The sequence below is a fragment of the Triplophysa rosa genome, linkage group LG11 (assembly GCF_024868665.1).
Source record: "Triplophysa rosa linkage group LG11, Trosa_1v2, whole genome shotgun sequence".
NCBI classification, from domain to species: Eukaryota; Metazoa; Chordata; class Actinopteri; order Cypriniformes; family Nemacheilidae; genus Triplophysa; species Triplophysa rosa.
In genome coordinates, this window is record NC_079900.1 from 20,348,065 (window position 1) to 20,366,783 (window position 18,719).

The 18,719-nt window shown below is 39.3% G+C and overlaps 1 protein-coding gene across 2 annotated transcripts in view; it reads left to right on the top strand.

Annotated features, from left to right (window-relative positions):
- Positions 1 to 2,575: 2,575 nt before the first annotated feature.
- The window catches only part of aatka (apoptosis-associated tyrosine kinase a), a 72,412-nt gene continuing 56,268 nt past the window's right edge, over positions 2,576 to 18,719 (top strand). Inside the window, exon 1 of one of the 2 annotated variants that reach the window (XM_057344965.1) lies at positions 2,576 to 3,370. In XM_057344965.1, the coding sequence (XP_057200948.1) occupies positions 3,289 to 3,370 (82 nt within the window). In that variant the 5' untranslated portion in view covers positions 2,576 to 3,288. Of the gene's footprint in view, positions 3,371 to 14,558; positions 14,818 to 18,719 lie in introns of those variants that run through there. The other variant, XM_057344966.1, reaches the window with a different exon arrangement.

Below are 18,719 nucleotides of genomic sequence, written 5' to 3' on the forward strand. Positions count from 1 at the left end.
ACTAATTGTGGGTTATCTCACGCAACGAAGGATACACCTCATGTGTCCTCCGAATTCCTCTGAAAGAAGGTCGCATTTGAAGGGTGCATCCAGGGTGTCCTACCTGCTTTTTAGAGCAGCCTTCGAATGAAACCTCCAGAGGACACAGCCTTCTGAAACGAGACACAGCCAAAGAAACAAACCAGGTAACAAGACAGGTGTGAGTCACATCCAATAATGAATCCAGGCAAAGGGAATTGTAGTGAGAAATGGCACTTCAGAATATTTGGAGAGTGCCCTCTGGTGAAGTACAAGGAAACTCAGACTGATGGGTGTGACACCAGAGTAAGAGCTTTCATTCTCTCAATATCTGCCATGGTAAAAATGTATAAATGAATGCAAAAAATAAACAGTTTTGCATCTATGCCAAAAACTGACAACACTTTAGGAGGGAACATATGGAGACAATATAAAAATGGGAAGATATATTAAATTAATCACTTGGCAATAGTCAGTAATTTTTAAAAGATTCAAGTGTCACTGACAAGATTAAACAAAAATAAATGATTAATAATTTCCACCTCGCATACAGTGATTTGATTGGAATACAGTGAAATACATGCATTAAATTGTTTTTAACGCGTTCAAAGCTCTGGCCGGATCTGAAAATTTGCATCCACAGATGGTCGTCGCTCCACGCTGTTGTATATGAAAAGGCGGCTTTAAAAGAGGCTTCAGCGCCATTATCAGCGTTGTGATGCATTTATGAGAATGATGACTGACTGACTCCTTAACCTGTGTAGGAATACATCCACCATATTTAGTGTTACAATTTTGCCTAATAATAACATACAGTATATGTATGAATGAGTGACCTCATAAAGGCTTGATTGTGCAGATTTCTCAGTATGCTTGGTTAGAGTTGACGGTGTACTGTACTATTTGGTTTCAGGAGCTAAAATTCCATTACCCTTCCATAACCCGAAATTGCGAATTGAAAATACGGCCAATGTAAACGTAAATTTATCGAAAAATCCCATTTATTAAAAAAAGTTTTTATGCAATTTGATAGAATATTTAGCAAAACTGCAATTCAAATTCAAAGTTTTTGTCCCATGTACAGGTCGTATGTGGCGTAAGAAAAGGTCACATTAGGCTTATTCGACTTCATGCGGTGCTGTGCAGATCGACTGCCGCCTGAAAAAGCAATGCATTCTGTCCAACTTCATTTGGAGCTGCAGCCCCCTTACGATCACATGTGCCATCAAAGTACTGCAACAGCTAAACGAGACCAGCCTAGGTCAGGCGCTGCAGTAGCTCAAAATCGGCTGTGATGTCGGTGTCCAAAATCACCAGTATTAAAAAAGGTCAAATTAACACTCACAGTGTAGGCTATATAAAATCCACACTACAGAGTTAATTTGACCTTTTTTAACACTGCAATTTAACACATGGCGACCTGGGTTTGATTCCCGTTCTCAGCTGTCCTTTGCCGGTCCTGCTCCCCTCTCTCCCAATATCCTCCTGTCAACTCTCCATGCTGTATGCTGTCGTTAAAGGCAACGCCCTGATGACTTTGGATAAAAGCGTCTACTAAATGACTTAATGGAAATGTAATTGTAGGATGTAAGGAATTCACATGAAGTAATATCTTACAAGAAGGCCCAAAAGCAAGAAAATTAATGAGGGAAATATAGAAATTTCTCTTCACACTTCATCACAGTTGGTGGCGGTGTACACTTTTATTGTAAGTTGGTTCGCAGCCCGGCAGAAACCTAAAGAACTATAGACAGATGGTGCGTTCCAAACCGGATATATAACCCTTCGAATTGTACTTTGGAGTGAAAACAATCATGGCCGCTAAACTGAAGAGTTGTTCCAAACCAAAGTGTTCACAACTAGCCAATTCATAGCGATCTTCTAAATTAAGGATTTTGAAGGGTACAACTGATTATGGGCACGGGATGATGACGCAGAAGGGCACTTGAAGAAACAATGGTTTGGTCCCCTACACCCTTCAACCTTTCAAAGCTCCCACTCCGGAGGTTAAGTGAGGGCATAGGGATGAGCCATTTGGAATGGAACACAGGGAGAGGGGCTGTTTCTTAATTCCAAGAACCCAAAGGACAGGCGTGTTCTTGTGGACGCACCGCAATGACTTCTGGGACTTAAAGCGGGTTCGGTACGTGCAAGTCTGCATTTGACACCTCCTTGATTTCAAGAACACATCCAGGTACTTTCATGCATTCTCTGTACGTGAAACAGCTGAAGAACACATATTGATAAACGACTCATGGTAACAAGAAAAATCAGTTGCATAACATTGTTTACTGGAAATGGTAACTTCACATTATTTTTATCGACATTAAAGTCCCAGTGAAATAAAAAATGACAATTCTTAATTTTTCATGAAATATTGCAGCGTTTATAGTAAATAGTTTATCAATGTGGGCCATTTTCTTTTTAAAATTCATGTACCCTCAAAATCTTCAGTTAAAATCTGAAAATGCACTTCCGCCCTGAAATGACTATCCATCTTAAATGACGTAAATTAGTTTAGTTTTTACTTAAGACTTTAATTTAGTTACTTGTCATTTTAGGACTATTATCGTTTTGTTTACACAAACACAAACGTTTTTTTTTATAAAACTTTTGGGTCGCGTCTATTCATTTCCAAATGATATTTTGTAACGTAGTTATGAGGAATAACTAATCACCTCACACAATCAAAACAGATTTCACCAGTCATTTAGAGCAGGTATATGCTGACTGCACGTCGTTCACGTTCTTGTTGTCATTACCTCTCAGTCTCTTGTCCATCATTGCCCCTGCCGCACTAATAACCCCGATCCACATCATCATAACAAATCGAGCGGAGCGGAGCGCAAAACGGCGATGAATCGCGCGTGTCCGGAGTGAACAGCTGCAGGCAGGGCAAAACATTTGCTGGAATGAGTCTGGACAACTGCCAAACACCAGAATCTTGGTGCATAGCCTGAACATGGAAAAAAAGCGACGTTGATAGGTGCTCAACCGCGATTCAGCACACAGACTGATGGAAGAGGAGACACCGTGCTGTTTTTACACTGAAACGCAGTAGCCTACATGCAGAAGAGAGAGAGACGAGCGGAGATGTTTTTCCTGCATCTGTTTCTTAATCCGACGCATGTGACGCGACGCGCGCTCACTTTCATGATGCATTTGACCACCCTCATGCCTGATCTTCTTTTATAAAGCGATTTTTTTTGTCTTTCTTTTTTAATGTACATTTGCGGTACCCTGCAGTATAACTGAAGCCTTACTGGGAGGATGAGAGCGTCGGTATTTGTCGTGGTCATGTCCTCTGTGTTTTTAAATCCCAGTTTTGCCTTCAGTTCGCATTTTGACCCAGGTGAGTAAAATCACAAAGACCTGAAATCGTGTATTGTTCTTTGAATATGCATTGATATAAAATTATGTGAAACATAAGGCTTGCAATTGTCTGTCACGGTCAAATTGCATAGATATTTTGGTCAAATCAATATAGTGAATTTTATTTAATCTATTTTCTTGAAAGAGTAACAAAATCATAAACATGTTTATTTGAATATACAATATTTTAGAGACGTTTTTGCAAGCATTTATTGTGAATAATATGTTAGAAGACAAGTGTGTGTGTTATTGTGCATGCACATGCATGTTCATCATTAAGAGACAGTGTGTGTTTTGCATATTAAAGGTGTGGATGCGTAGCCTACTGTATGTATGCAGTGAGAACGAGCTGACTTGGCATTAGTCAGCCAGAATTGTTGTGTTCCTATCGTTGTGTGTTCTGTGTTCCCAAGGCAGTTCCGTTGCGTAACGTCTGTATGTTTGACATATCTGAGCACTGGTGTTTACTTCCCCGAGAAGTCAGCAGTCGACTGGGTGACCTCGAGGGCAAGCCACGCTCGTGAGAGAGATTCATCCTTGCGGTGCTGTAACTCTGTGTGGTGTTTGTGGTTCAACATACTGAGGAATCAAGCGGATTAGAGCTCGCTCTGCATACATTCCCTGCAGCCCAGCGAGAGAGGCCCAGCCAAGCAGATCGCAGTGGGGTGCTCGGCTGCACGTCTGCAGTCGACTCACACTTGTCATTCAGAGCGAAGCAGTGCACACAGGGGCGAAGAGTGGGTGTGAGTGTGCCAAGACCTTAGCAAGCAGAATGGAAGCGCCATCAGTTATTGTGACTTAGGTACGGAGAGAAATAGGTGGTGCCATAAATAGAGCCAAAAGCGCTGGCCAAGGTGACGCGCAGCATACTAATGAATCAGCTACTGTTCATCCGCCTCTGAATAGGGGGGTTCGGAGGGGGTCGACTTCTTTTGCTGCTTCATTCTTGTTCCCCGTCCTTTTTCCATTTTAATGTGTCTGTGTTTTCTCCAAGGTTTTTGAATATGCACACAGTGGGCATGCAGATCAGCGTTTTAAAGGCAAACTGTAACGTAAGGGCCACAGACGTTTCCAATGCGTGAAACGTCCTGTGTTACTAAATCTGCCTTTAGAGAGAAAACATCAAGACGTCTGCCTTCTCTTGTGTTTGTAAACACACACCAGATACACAACCAGTTCAAGATATTAGGACAGTGTGTTCATATTTGGTTCACAACAGCCCACCCTGATCGGGTGGTGCAGTAAAGATGTTGGTGGATTGGCTAAGGCTGTAAGATTCCCTTTTGCTGTATAAGAGCATATTTTGGGCGACTGTAGGTTGCCTTGCTCAGTCCGGGTGATATACATGCCTTATAATGGGCTGGAGTCAGCAGGAATCTGTTACTTTGACCGGCCGAGTAATGGGATTGAGAATCAATGTTTCAGTGGCGCTGAATGGTGTGGCGTGTGACAGGAGGCTAATCATACTCATACTCGTAGTATTCTTAATACGGAAAAGGACATGGCAAAGTCATTTGGATTGTAATGTGACAATGTAATTTCCTTCATCATATTACAGCAGTGTTAAAGGGCTGTTTTTAAATTATCGGCCCATAGTGTGAAAATGTGATTTTATTGTCCGATACCGATTATTGGCCAATATATTGGTGCATCTCTAGAAAAAAGAATCGAAGAACGTTGATAACCAGACAACATTGGCCCCCATTGACTTCCATCAAATGAACACAAAACCACTGAGACATTTCTCAAAATATCTTCTTTTGTGTCATATAAATGTTTTGAATAACATGAGTGGAACATAAGAGTGGAATAAATGTTTGCATTTAGGTGTGTAGGGTAGTTCACCCAAAAGTTGTAATTACTTGATAATTTACTCACCCTCTTATCATTTTAGCCCTGCATAACTTTCTTCTGCAGAACACAAATAAAGATATTTTGAAGAGTGTTGGTAACCAAAAACCGTTGGTCGCCATTGACTTCTATTGGACACAAAACCGGTTGGACACAAAAACAGTTTTTGGTTACCAGCATTCTTCAAAATATCTTCTCTTGTGTTTTCAAAAGAAAGAAAGTCATACAGGTTTGAAATGAAAAGAGGGTGTGTAAATGATGACAGAATTTTCACTTTTGGGTGAAATATCCCTTTAAGGAACAGGATTTAGAATGTGGATTCGGATTAAGAATCAAAACGGTTAAATTCTTTATGATTCCCTGTGTCTGTTACATTCAGATGTGGGTGTGGGGAGGACTTGGACCCACATAAAAGGATTCATAAGTGGAGTGGTTGTCCTCATAGGGCAGCCTTTTTCTTAGTGTCAGAGTTTATAGCCATTCTTCATGCAGTTGGTTATTTAGAGTGGTGGGTTCTTAAAGGGATAGTTTATCCAAAAATGAAAATGCTGTCATCATTTACTCACGCTCATGTAATTTCATACCTGTATAAATTACTTTGTTCCGATGAACACAAATAAAGATATTTGGAAGAATGTTAGTAATCAGTTCCGGGACATCAATGACTACCATAGTAGGAAGAATTAAATGGTAGTCAAAGGTGCCCGAGAACTCTTTGTTTTCCTAAATTCTTCAAAATATCTCATTATGTGTTCAACAGAACAAAAAAATACAATATTTTTCCCCACTATGGTAGTAGATGGTGTCCCAGAACTGAAAATTGCTAACATTCTTCCAAATATCTTTCCCTGTGTTCATTGGAACAAAGAAATGTATATAGGTTTGAAACAACCTGAGGGTGAGTAAATGACAGATGATGACTGATGACAGATTTTTCATTTTTGGATGAACTGTCCCTTTAAGGCCAACTCTATTCAAGTGTGCTGTAAAGTTACATACATCACAGATGTGGTTGGCATCAAACTGTCTGTGATCTGTGAGCTTTGCTGCTGCCTGGTCGTGAAGAACAGAGTCCTCATTGCAGAATACTTTAAGACATACTTGTGGTCATGACTGTTTATTCATTTGTGTGTAATTCTTTCTGACTCCAGTCGACTCTTAAGGCTTTCTTTCTTAGAGGATTTTTTTCTCGAATGTTTATTTACTCTGCTCTGAGCTTTGAAAGTTAAAGGATGTTTAAAAAAACATAGAGGGCTGAAATCTTAAAGGATATGGCAACATTTGATTCCATATGGCCTCTTTAATTCAGAGTTAACAAACAGGGATTGCAGTATAAAATTAGATTTAGAGAAAATTATATTTAGGTCTTTATCACATCGGTGTGTATAATTTCAGTCACTAACAGAAACAGAAACAAAGGCCAAATCACCAGCCTCAATACAAAATACTGTACATTGTCTTTCATTATTTTTATATCAGACGACACATGTACGGTATGGTCTCTACAGGTTATGTGTGTAGAACCAACATACAGAAAAATTCCATATTTCCTCCAAACTTTTCATTCATTTCTTAATTATTTTGTCTTCTCACAAGCAATCTTCTGCAGAATGAGATACAGTTGGTAAGAGAAAGATAGATGGGTAATTCTAGAAACAGTGTTTTTGGAAAGGAATGCTGCTGATTTCATTCTGTATTTGTTGTTGGCTTTTACAGTATGAGAATATTGAGGTTTTGGATTGTCTTTTGCTACAAACGTGCCCTCTTTGTCAACAGATCAATACTAAGTTGATAGACCTATTAATCCACAGCATAGCCATCAGGAGGCTATTTACGCTCACTCATTGGACTGCAGTCTGCTTCTGTTGCAATGGACTGCTGTGCTCTAATGCCAGTTAAATAGCTGTGCTGGTGTTCAGTAATATGATGAGTGAAGGTGAAGGCACCTGTGCACAGAAGCAGCACCATGGACAGGGTCATTTCAATGTAACTGTGCATTCACACCACCAGCGACACCTAGCGACAAAGCAACTGAAAATGAAGAGAGCTGGCAACTTCCGCCGATTTGAGCGACAGTGACCATTTGACGGCAAGTGGGCGTGTCTAGCGATGTGACAAAGTTGAGAGTTGCTCAACTTTATGCAAATGATGAGCGACTTTCGGGAACAACTACCAATAGGAGTAAAGCAGCGGAGCTCACGTCATCCGTCACACATCAGTTACAGCAGGGTTTGTTTATAACTGTTACATTTGGTATGAAGGTCCAGTGTATGAAATTTAGCGGCATCTAGTGGTGAGGTTGTGAATTGCAACCAAAGGCTCACTCCACCCCTCCCTTTCGAAGCGCTACGGTGGCTGACACAGGACAAAGATGTTGTAATGTTTCTTTGCCGAAGGAAATAACGTATTTACGAAACGCGCTCTGTAGAGCAGTTTGTCCGTTTAGGGCTACTGTAGGAACAACATGGTGAATTCCATGTAAGGGGACCCGCAGTAGATAGAAACAGCTCATTCTAAGGTAATAAAAACATAACGCTTCATTATGTAAGGTCTTTATACACTTCTGAAAATATAGTTGTGTATATTATATTGCATTTCTGTCAATAGTTCCTCCAAAAAATTACACGCCTTTAAATGTACAGTAAACGCTTTTATCCAAAGTGGCTTAAAGTTCAATCGTTACATTTGATCAGAACAGCAATGTTACGGGAGTTGAACTCATGATGTTTGAACCCAAAAACGCTTGCAAAAGGGCAAGAGTCGGATGATTAACAATGTACATAAAATACATTTCAACAGCCAAAAATATTTTTTTTCACCCCTACAGGACGTTAATAAACACTACACAGAAAAACTGATGTATGTTTTTCTACATATTTTTTAATTATGAGAATTTGGGGGTGTTTGTTGACCAGTATTTGGGAAATCTGTTTGAAAGCAAAAACTGTTGTTCTTGGTGCAAACACACTTTATAAGTTAGTGTTTTAATTGCCATGTACAGTATACAGTACAGTATATTTAGCTTATACGTTGTATATATTATATAAGGCACTTTTTCCAGCACCCTCGAGAGTGGCGCTCCCTGTACTTCACATGTGAATATACTTGTAAACCTTGTCTGCCTAAAAGAAGACATACATATTTTATACATATTGTTTTATATATTGTTGCACGTCTGCACTTTTGCTCAACTGCGTCTAACTGACAGATGAGTTCATGCAGTATTTAATACACCACCTCGCCCTGACCCCGACTGGGTTGAATGCTGGTTACCACACCACGTGAGGCAGCCTGCCAGAGTACCGCAGTGTGCGTGTGTGTTGATGTCTTTGAGAGGATGTGTAAAATTTATGAAGAGTGTTCATTGTGGGTTGGTGGAGGTAGATTTATGTATTTAAAAGCAGAGACATGCTAAACTAAATACTGTATTTTCAGAATCAATTAATTGGTAATTAAATGTCTGAAAAAATGAATCATCATAGTCATTCTAAAAGAAGCTCTCTATATCTATTAGGTTCATAATTGCTGAGATGTTGAACAAACTGTCATCTCGTGTTCAAAACCGATCTAGATGAAGTGCAGCATCAGGAGATGTGCGTCCACATTTTGAGCTGTGCTTTCAGATGCGTAATGCATTAAATAAAATATAAAAATGCTTTACAGTATACAGGAAAGAGTATAAACAGGCAGCTGGATGTGAAAGACCTTGAGAATGTGGAGAACAGACAGGACGCTCTTATTTCATAATAGATGCCATATCTGTGCTCAGGGTTTCCCTGTATGATGTTTGTGTGGAAAAAAACTGGTGTGTATTTATGTTGGTTTATTATGTGTGTGTCTGTTTGTAGTAGTTGTTTATGCGAGTCTTAGTTTTAAATGTATGTTTGTCGTCATGTTTTTTTCTTCTTTCTGGATGTTGCTTTCTTATCTATGCTACACATGTTGTTCCTGGAAAGGAACAGTTACAAAAACACATGGTCTCCTTCCTGATTGTGGGTCTCAACAGAGACACGCACACATATATAAACCTACTGCGGAGGCACCGCAAAGATACTCTGCACTAAAAATAAATGACTGAGTAATTAATTATGAATTATCTAGGGATGAGGACAACCCAACCAAGCTCGCCATCAGGTTAAAGGCTCTCGTGAGCTGCCTACATAGACAGCATTTTATGGCACCCAGCCAACATGACGCCTTTTCCAAAAGAAAGGGAGAATAATTGCAGTGTATTCTGAAAGACCTTCTTTTCGCCAGATTTAAAGTGATAGTTCACCTAAAAATGAAAATTCTGTCATCATTTACTCACCCTTAAATTGTTCCAAACCTGCGTGAATTTTGTTGTCCTGATGAACACAAAGGAAGATATTTGGAAGAATGCTTGTAACCAAACAGACCTGGGGCACTACAGACTTCCATAGTATGGAAAAAACTACTATGGTAGTTAATGGTGCCCAGATTGGTTTAGTTCCCACATTCTTTAAAATACCGTTCAACAGAACAGAGATTTCTATACAGTTTTGGAACAACTTGAGGATGACAGAATTTTCATATCCCTTTAAGGCCAGTGATCGGGAAACTATGGCTCGAGAGCCACACGTGGCTCTTTTCAGAATCGTGTGGCTCGCCAGGTATCTTACCCTTCACCAACATTTGATCGTTAAAAACATCATAATATACAGTATATGAATATTTCAGGTTGTCCTGGCCAATACACGCATGCAGTGCTATGTGCAAGCCGCGTCACGACACTAATCAATGGCAAACAACGTTTATATGGTAACCTCTCACGCCGGTGTTGTGCCGAATTTAGACTCCCCGCCAGATTACGACTCCCCTCATTGATTTTGATGGGGGATTAGCTAATCCTAACCCCTCCCCCACATCTAATCCTAACACCTAATGTTAGTGGGGATGGGAGAGTCATAATTTGGCAGGAGTCATTTCTCGGCACAACACCGGCAGCCCAGCATCATATCGAAAGCCGCGTGCTTTTTACCCAGAGCGCGAGGTCTTTAGAAGAGCGAGCGTCATGCTTTTATTGAAAGTTACGGCTCTCTGTGGCGTATGATACAGAACTTGTTGCCGCGCTACGTAATCACATGTAAAAAGTTTTAAAAACACAAGGAAGTAAACTGTGACGGAGGAGTTGTAATGCCGGTATGTAAGTGTCTTGACCACCTACGAACCGAACTACAAAGCTATTAGCAAGACGCTAGTTATGTTCGCTTTTATGAGGTGTTGCGCAGACCGATCGGCGTATGACATCAAAGTGGCGCGAGAGCAGAGCTCCGTGTGTTTTCGAAACGCGGTACTCTGATGTCAGACATTCGCCGATCATGCAGCATTTCAAGAAGTCGAACATTGCAATGCAAAGTCAGAAGACACATTACATTTACATTTACATTTATGCATTTGGCAGACGCTTTTATCCAAAGCGACTTACATTGCATGATACTATACATTGTATCTGAGTATGTGCAATCCACTGGGATCGAACCCATGACCTTGGCGTTGCTAGCGTCATGCTCTTACCACTGAGCCACATATGCAGTTTTTGGGAGTATCAGTACTATGAACGTGCACTTTTTAAAATGGTTATATGTTAGATATAATGAAGTTTAATTGAATGGAGGCCTAATGTAAACCTGTAAATTGTTTATTAGTCATGGAAATATTTTTTTTGAGGTCCAGATGTATGCACTGTTTCGTTTGTTTCACTGTTTTTTGCCTTGTCTGTGGACATGTTCTCTTATCGAAGGCAAAGAACAATTGATCCCCACAGGGACCATAAGTGAGACTGTGGACATAAATCACGTTATTAGTATTGAAGACATTGAAAGATGTTATAGTTTTTGCAATGGTTCTTTTGCAAAAATAAATGAACCAAAACTGGAAAAAATGGCTGTTTGGTTAAAAAAGGTTCCCGACCCCTGCTTTAAGGCAGCAGCAAAATGATTGATTTAATTCAAGATGCCAAAATGCTAAATATGTTTTCATTTAAACATCAAAAAGAAAAACAGCATTTGTGTGATGCACATGTAGAGTGTTTAGAATCTAAGTATGCAGTATACAGTATGTATAGGAGAAAAGAAACCGAGGAAGCACACCAGATGTTGAAACAGAGCTAGGCAGTCACTCACTACAGCTGTCATTAACATGAACAAATCTAATTGTGTCTTTGTATTTATATCTTTTGAATAGACTAATAGATGAAGTGAAATGAAGAAAAAGCTTCTTAGACTGGGCACTAATGACCACTCGCCCCATCACCCGTCACAGCCCTGTTAATTACTGTGCTTACAGAAACCATGGGCTGCCATCTGTGCTAAACTAGCGCTTCGGTTACATGCCAAAAGCTGCTTGCTGCTAGCTTCATGAAGCAACATTCCTTCCTTGAATCACCCTGTAGTTCAATATCTCCATTCACTCATCTGCTTAAACACCCAATAGCAACAAATCCCTTTCTGTGTCTCTTTTTTTCACCGTCACTCACTGAGTGGTTGACAGAAGGCAACTGTCAGCATCAACTCTTAGGCTACTGAATAGAGGAACACGAGAGTTTTCCACTGATTCAGCACTGCTTGTTTATTGAAGAACATTTTTTAGTTTTTCCTTGTGTTTATTTCTGCATAGAAAAGGATACAATGCCCCCATGAAATCTCTGTTTTTTTTGTGTATATTTTCAACAATGATTTTGAAAGTCAGTGAAACTTATAAATGGGTTGTCACGGTACCATAAAAATATCTTACGATGCTATACCAGCGATACCAAGTAGTATCACGATGCTGTGCCAATTGAAATCTACAAAATAAACCAAATATTGTATTAAACGTTGAAATGTTAGGCTTAGCCTACTTTAAATGTGAAACTAAAACGTTAGTTATTTTTTACCGAGTCAGTGAATCATTCAGTCAGTTCATTGAATTGAATTCAAAATGAGTTTGCTGATTTATTTAAGAACAAGTGTCTTGACGAATGAGTCACTGAATCTCTTCCGAGTCAAAACACGTATCCATTTAGGGGAGAAACACAGCAAAAAGGCAGATGTAAGTGTTGATGAATGTTAATACGCATATTCAACATTACTTACGGTACTACGATACTACCGTTTAAAAACAAAGTGGCATCGTGGGTATTTTGAAGCTATAGCATCGTGATGCTACCGTAGCACCGGTACACAGTGCAACCCTACTTATAAAAATGGCAAAATATGTTAAATAGCTTAGGGTAATACACTTTAATTAGTAAGTGAATTCATTACCAAGATTGATAAAATATATAAAAAACTAAACATGAAACCAGTGAGGGTTGCTATAGAAATTTGTAAACAATAAAATGGAATACCTTAAAGGGGTCATATGGCACGAATACGTGTTTTTCTGTGTCTTTGGTGTGTTATAAGTTGCCCATGCATGTATTAGACACGTAAAATTGCAAAAATGAAAGTGTGGGAACAAAAGATGCATTCTATCTAAAAGCGAATGCTCACCCAGACCTGCCTGAAATGCCTCGTGTAACCACACCCCCACAGATCTACGTCAGTACATGATTTGACTAAGACCACCCAAATGTATACGAAAGTAAGATGGGTGTACCTGTCAGTACAATTGCTTTAGAACCTGATGTTCCAAATATGGTAAGAGGCGTTACATTTCTGTGAAATGCTTGCAGTATTCGACCAATCACTACGCACTAGTTAACTGGCCAATCATAGCACACCTCGCTTTTCAGAGCGATGAGCTTTGTAAAAAATCTGCGCATTTCAGAGAGGCGGGGCAAAGAGGAGATACAAACATGCGATATGTGGAAAATACAGCGTATTTGAACCTTAAATCGTGTAGACACATTGCATTACATGTAAAACAAACCATAATATTTGTTTTAGCCGTGTCATATGACCCCTTTAATAATCTTACCATTGCATTAAGAACCTCTAACAGGCTCTGCTTCCAAGCTAGGCGTGTTGCACACATCCTGAAAAGTGAATCAAAAGCAATTGAATGTCGCCCTGGTGGCTGGCAGCAGTATAGGTCATAAACTCCGCCCTCGCCATGTAAACAAATGGGAATCACACCAAACTAAAAAAATCCAATTACACTTCAAATATATTTTTGCCAAAGATGGTTTCTGTCATTTTAGTTAGTTTGTATTCATCTCCCACTTATTACTGAGCAAACTCTGGCTCCAAATGATGTCATCGGCGCAATATGTCAATGGCTATATCTCAGACATTTTGGCTTCGTTTCTGTACAGTGGAAGTAAATGGGGATGTGCCGTGAGTAGGAGGAGGAAATTATTATTAAAAGATGTGCAACACTATGAATATATTTATAAAACTACATTGTCATATATATCGTTACACTGAAATAAAATACCACACACCATGAAACAAGTTAACACCCACCTCTACTTTATAGTATCAAATGAATAACAAATATATTTACTTGTCGCAGTACATACTGGAGCAGAAATATACAGTATTGTCGAATGTAGCGTAATGGGCTGCCTACCTTCTGCATCATGAGGTCACCAGACTCTGCAGGATTATAAATTACATCAATTTTATGTTTCGAGCTGATCGTTCTTGTGTTGTCATAAAACATTCTTGTATGTTATAAAGGGAGATTTATGTAGGTCCAAACGGGGGCAAACGCTATCTTGCTGTGTAATAGAAGAATCAGTCCCCCATCCCACCTCATTCTGAGGCAGTATATTTCCCTAAATGTCACGTGTCGTTACTCGTGCTTTCCCGTTGTCTCGGCTAGTGTCTGATGCACTCTGCTCTATATCAGTGTGTAAAGGTCAACACTGTCGTGGGTCTGAATGAACTCATCCATTAACGTTCCAGTGCTCATTGTTTATACTCCGATTCCAACTGATACATGCTTATCCGCTGAAGCAAACAGAGCTGGATCTCGTTCTGTACAGAGAGAGAGAGGGAGAGAAAAATGTGCTGCTCATACAAATGACCCGAAGCAGAAGAGTCTGTTGCATAATGTTCCCCGTCTGGAAGAATGCAGACTTGTGCTCTCCGGCGGTCCCTTATTGGAGATGTGTTTTTCCAGTAGTGTTAAGACTGGCACATCACCAACACTCTGCAGAGCTGTCAGCATCTGCTCATGATGGTGAAAGGGATTGTGGGTATGTGTGCCTATGCTTTCATGACTTGAAAGTATATAAAGACAGGGTACAGAACAGCTCAGCTGGATGTTGGCTGAGCGTGCTGAGCCAGGAGAAGGAAGGAATATGTGTGCATGGGAAAAAGTGGTGACTAAAAAAGGAACACAGGTGCACCCCACATACCCCCCCGGCTTCCTTCCTACCATGCATCAACACAATTGGGGTCTGGTGTTGTTAAAAAACACGTTCTCATGCAGAATGTCCTCTCTTAGCGGAGGACGAGGTGATAAGTCAGTGATGCCACAGCTTCGTAAAGCCAAACTCTCATGTTGAAGGCCTCCAAGGTGATGAGTTTTGGAATTAATGTCCACGTCTGAAGGTCTGTGGGGACTCGTATGTCTTTTGGACAACAGCTCTGCCACTGCGCTACAAAGACTACGGGGTTGTTTTTGGTAGGTTTTGTTATATTCATTTGGTTTTAACCACAACTTATAAATTATACTACAGTCTGTGTTGCAATTGTGACCCTGGATCACAAAACCAGTCTTAAGTAGCACGGGAACATTTTTAGAAAAAGACAAAAATGCATTGTGTGGGTCAAAATTATCGATTTTTCTTTTATGCCCAAAATCATTAGGATATTAAGTAAAGATCATGCTCCATGAAGATATGTTGTAAATTTTCTACCCTAAATATATACAAACTTAGTGTGGATGGCCTGTTACAGTGCCCCTGATTAACAACTTCAAAGGCAATTTTCTCAATATTTAGATTTTTTTTGCATCCTCAGATTCCAGTTTTAAACCGTTGTATCTCGGCCAGATATTGTCCGATCCTGACAACCCATACATCAGTAGAAAGCTTAATTATTCAGATTTCAGATTATGTAAAAATCTCAATTTCGAAAAATTTACTCATAAGACTGGTTTTGTTGTCCAGGGTCACAAATGTGTAGAGATGGTTACAAATTTCGTAATAATAGAAACAAGAGTTAAATTGGTCATATCATAATCTCATTTTATTTTGGAATACAAACTTTCCCAGCAGTCTTTATTATCTCATTTCTGTTGAAGATTTATTGAAGTTTTCAAACTTTTATTGAAACTAGGCTGCACAAATAACTCATTGTCACTTCGACGAACTTCAGATTTCAATGCATCATCATCTACATACTAAATATTTGATATCAGGCACGTAGGCAATCTGTTCCTGGCATGACTAAAGTTTATGTTTAATGAAGAGCTAAATGATGTGTGAACTTGGATGTTTATGTGGTACTTGTACATTGTGTGGCAGGCTGGAAACTGTCCAGGGGGACAGTTAAACATTTACTTGTCCTGAACCTTAGTTTTTATTAAGGCTTCAATGAGATGACTGACCTGGTTAATGGCACAAAGACTATTCTACTGGAGGTAGATGTTGTCTCTGGATGCGAAAGAAATCAGTGCAGATTTGATGCATTCTGTTGTAAAAGCAGGCCGTTTTATTAAGTGTCATTCTTTTTAATTCTTCTTTTTCCCCCGCTTCTCTGTGTGTGTTGCAGAACACACCGCTATTTTATAATTTTGAGCTCCGTCGTCATTCTCGTGGCTCAGCATTGTCGCGGCTGTTACACGGAAATTCACAAGTTTTTTCTGCAGAGCACATCAGACTAAGGAGAGCAACATGCAACGAGTCCGCATTATTTTTGGGGCAACTTGTTTGACGTGCACCATCAGCACACGGTGCGCGTTTCATTGATTGCAAACACGTACGATAGTTTTGTCAGAGTTTGCAATGCAGAAGCGGCGTGGTGTCATTTGCCTGTCAAATGAGCTCTTTACAGCTTTAACGAATTTGAAAAGAAGTTCAGAAATATATGAGAATGCACTTTATTTGCACGCAACTCCTTTCATCAGAAGGGAGACAGAATGCACTGATTCTGAACTAGTCTTTAAAGAAAGACATAGGTACTATTTGATTTAGGCCCTACCGGTTTTTTATTTTCCAAATGTAACTTTTCTTCTATCGCTTCTGCTGCCTGAATGGATGTTTTTGTCCGCACGCAGGTTAAAATTGCAATGCGAGGGAGCTCAATAACTTCAATGAGTGCATTTGCATGCATAAAATAAACTGATATCTATCAAAAATCAGATTAAAAAGAAAGCTGTTTTCACGTGTTTACATGCATAGTAATAAACTGGCTATGCAGAATATGCAGCAAACAGAAGTAAATTTGCTAGTAAAATTCTGCTACTTATAATAAAAAATTGGACTTAATTTAAAAATAGTACTTAAATTTAAGTAGACCTAAAAACAAAAGAAAAAAAATGTACCAGTAAGATATTGGTTTATTAACATTATTGTACATTATACAGGCATCGGTTATAGGTATCGGCGAGTACCAGAAAAAAAGTATCGGTACTCGTACTCTGTCTTTAAAAAATGGTATCGGTGCATCCCTAGCCGTTTATGACATTTCCCTGATTGAAGAAACCCATTTTACGCACTCTTTGAGTGTGCGCGGCTGCGCACGTGCGCATCTTAAAGAGAACATTTAGTTATTTAGCAGACGCTTTTATCCAAAGCGACTTACAGATGAGGGAAACAATGGAAGCAATTGGAACATTGGTTGTAATATTTCTGTACCCATGCTTTACATTTTTAACAAAAAGTTGCCTGTGAGTAAACAGTAATTAGCGGACCCCTTGCAGTTCCACCGGTTGAAGACTCATGGTTTAGGGGATTTTTACGAGTTGTCAGTTACATTATAACAACTATTATTAACATATTACCCTAAACTTGCTCTTTCAGGCTCATTTCAGGAAATGTATTCTTAATATTAATTTAAAAGTAATGCACTGTGTTATGAATTTCTCTCATGCTTCAGAACATAGAAGTTAAACTTGCGTAGCTAGAAGAATTTGGATTCCTTGATTTTCAGAGAATCCATATGGCTTGAAATGATACATCAGTTCTTAAAGGAATAGTTGAGCCAAAAACATTTATTCACCCTCATGTCATTTCAAACCTGTATGACTTTCTTCTGCGGAGCACAAAAGAGATTATTTTGAAGAATGTTGGTAACCAAACACCATTTCTCAAAAATACCTTCTTTTGTGTTCCGCACAACAAAGAGTCATATACAAGTTTTGAGAGTCGTGAGGATGAATAAAGAGTAGATTTTTTATTTTAGGGTGAACTATCCCTTTAAGGAGCCATATTGCACCACTATGAGCGTCTTTGCAGTTTGCGAGTATAGAGGACATTCACGCCGGTTAAGCATCTCTGTGAGTACCTCTTGCATTGTCTTTCATCAGAATGCAGCAGAGGCTTCCACAAGTTTTACAAAACCAAAGACTTTCTTTCCGCTATGTTCCGCTATGTGCCATGACCGTATCATTTTAAGCCCTAAACTCACTATAGAGGCAGACATGTGCCTGTAGTCTGTGACATTGGGGTTGGTGGGAGATCTCTCTCTCTTGCTCTCAATCCTTTATTTCCCTCACAATAGCAGAGTGCTGAAATGGCACTATACCATCTTGAGAAGTTTAATCCATTTTTGACCCGTCTGTGTTTGAACAGCTTTTTAATAAAGGGAAACGGGCTGCTCATAAAATCAAACGCTTCAGGGTACAAACACACTGCAGCAGAATACAGATGTCACTTCTCTTAATCTCAGTCTGTATGCACAGAGTTTGGTTATTTAAAGCAGTGACGTCTGTATTTTACAACAAGGTAGTGACCGCATTTATATGAGACAAATCTGTCTCTCTTCTTTTGGAAAATCATAAAATGGAGATGTACTGTACAATATGCATGGACTAATTTATACATTTTGTTACAGTCTCTTTACCATATTTAATCTCATGATTTCTATGGTCTGAAATATGTTAATGTTGCATGTAAGCAAACACAGACGTGAACAGCCATCTTGTTGAACAAAATGAATGTGCACTGTAGCATTGCTGTGGCATTGAGAAACCGTACTCTAGGGGGCGATAGACTTAGACTGCTTTTTTTTACAGTGCATTGAGTTTTAATTTGTTGCTTAAATGTTTATATAAAAACAAAGACATAGTATGTGACAATAGAAAAACAACACACATAACGAGTTTCCTGAAATAAACAATTGTGTTTTTTTTGTGATAGACTTAAAGGGGAACTCCGACCAAAAATGAAAATCCTGCCATTAATTAGTAAGTAGTTTAACATCTGTAGGACCTCCATTTTTCCCAAAAACGGAAATTAAGGTAGTTTTGGAAACTTTCTGAATCCTCCTTAGATTGCATCGCAACCAATCTTCAAAGCGCTGAAAGTGCGTAAAGACATTGTAAAACTGTCCATGTGACTCCGGTGGTAATGCGACAAGGAT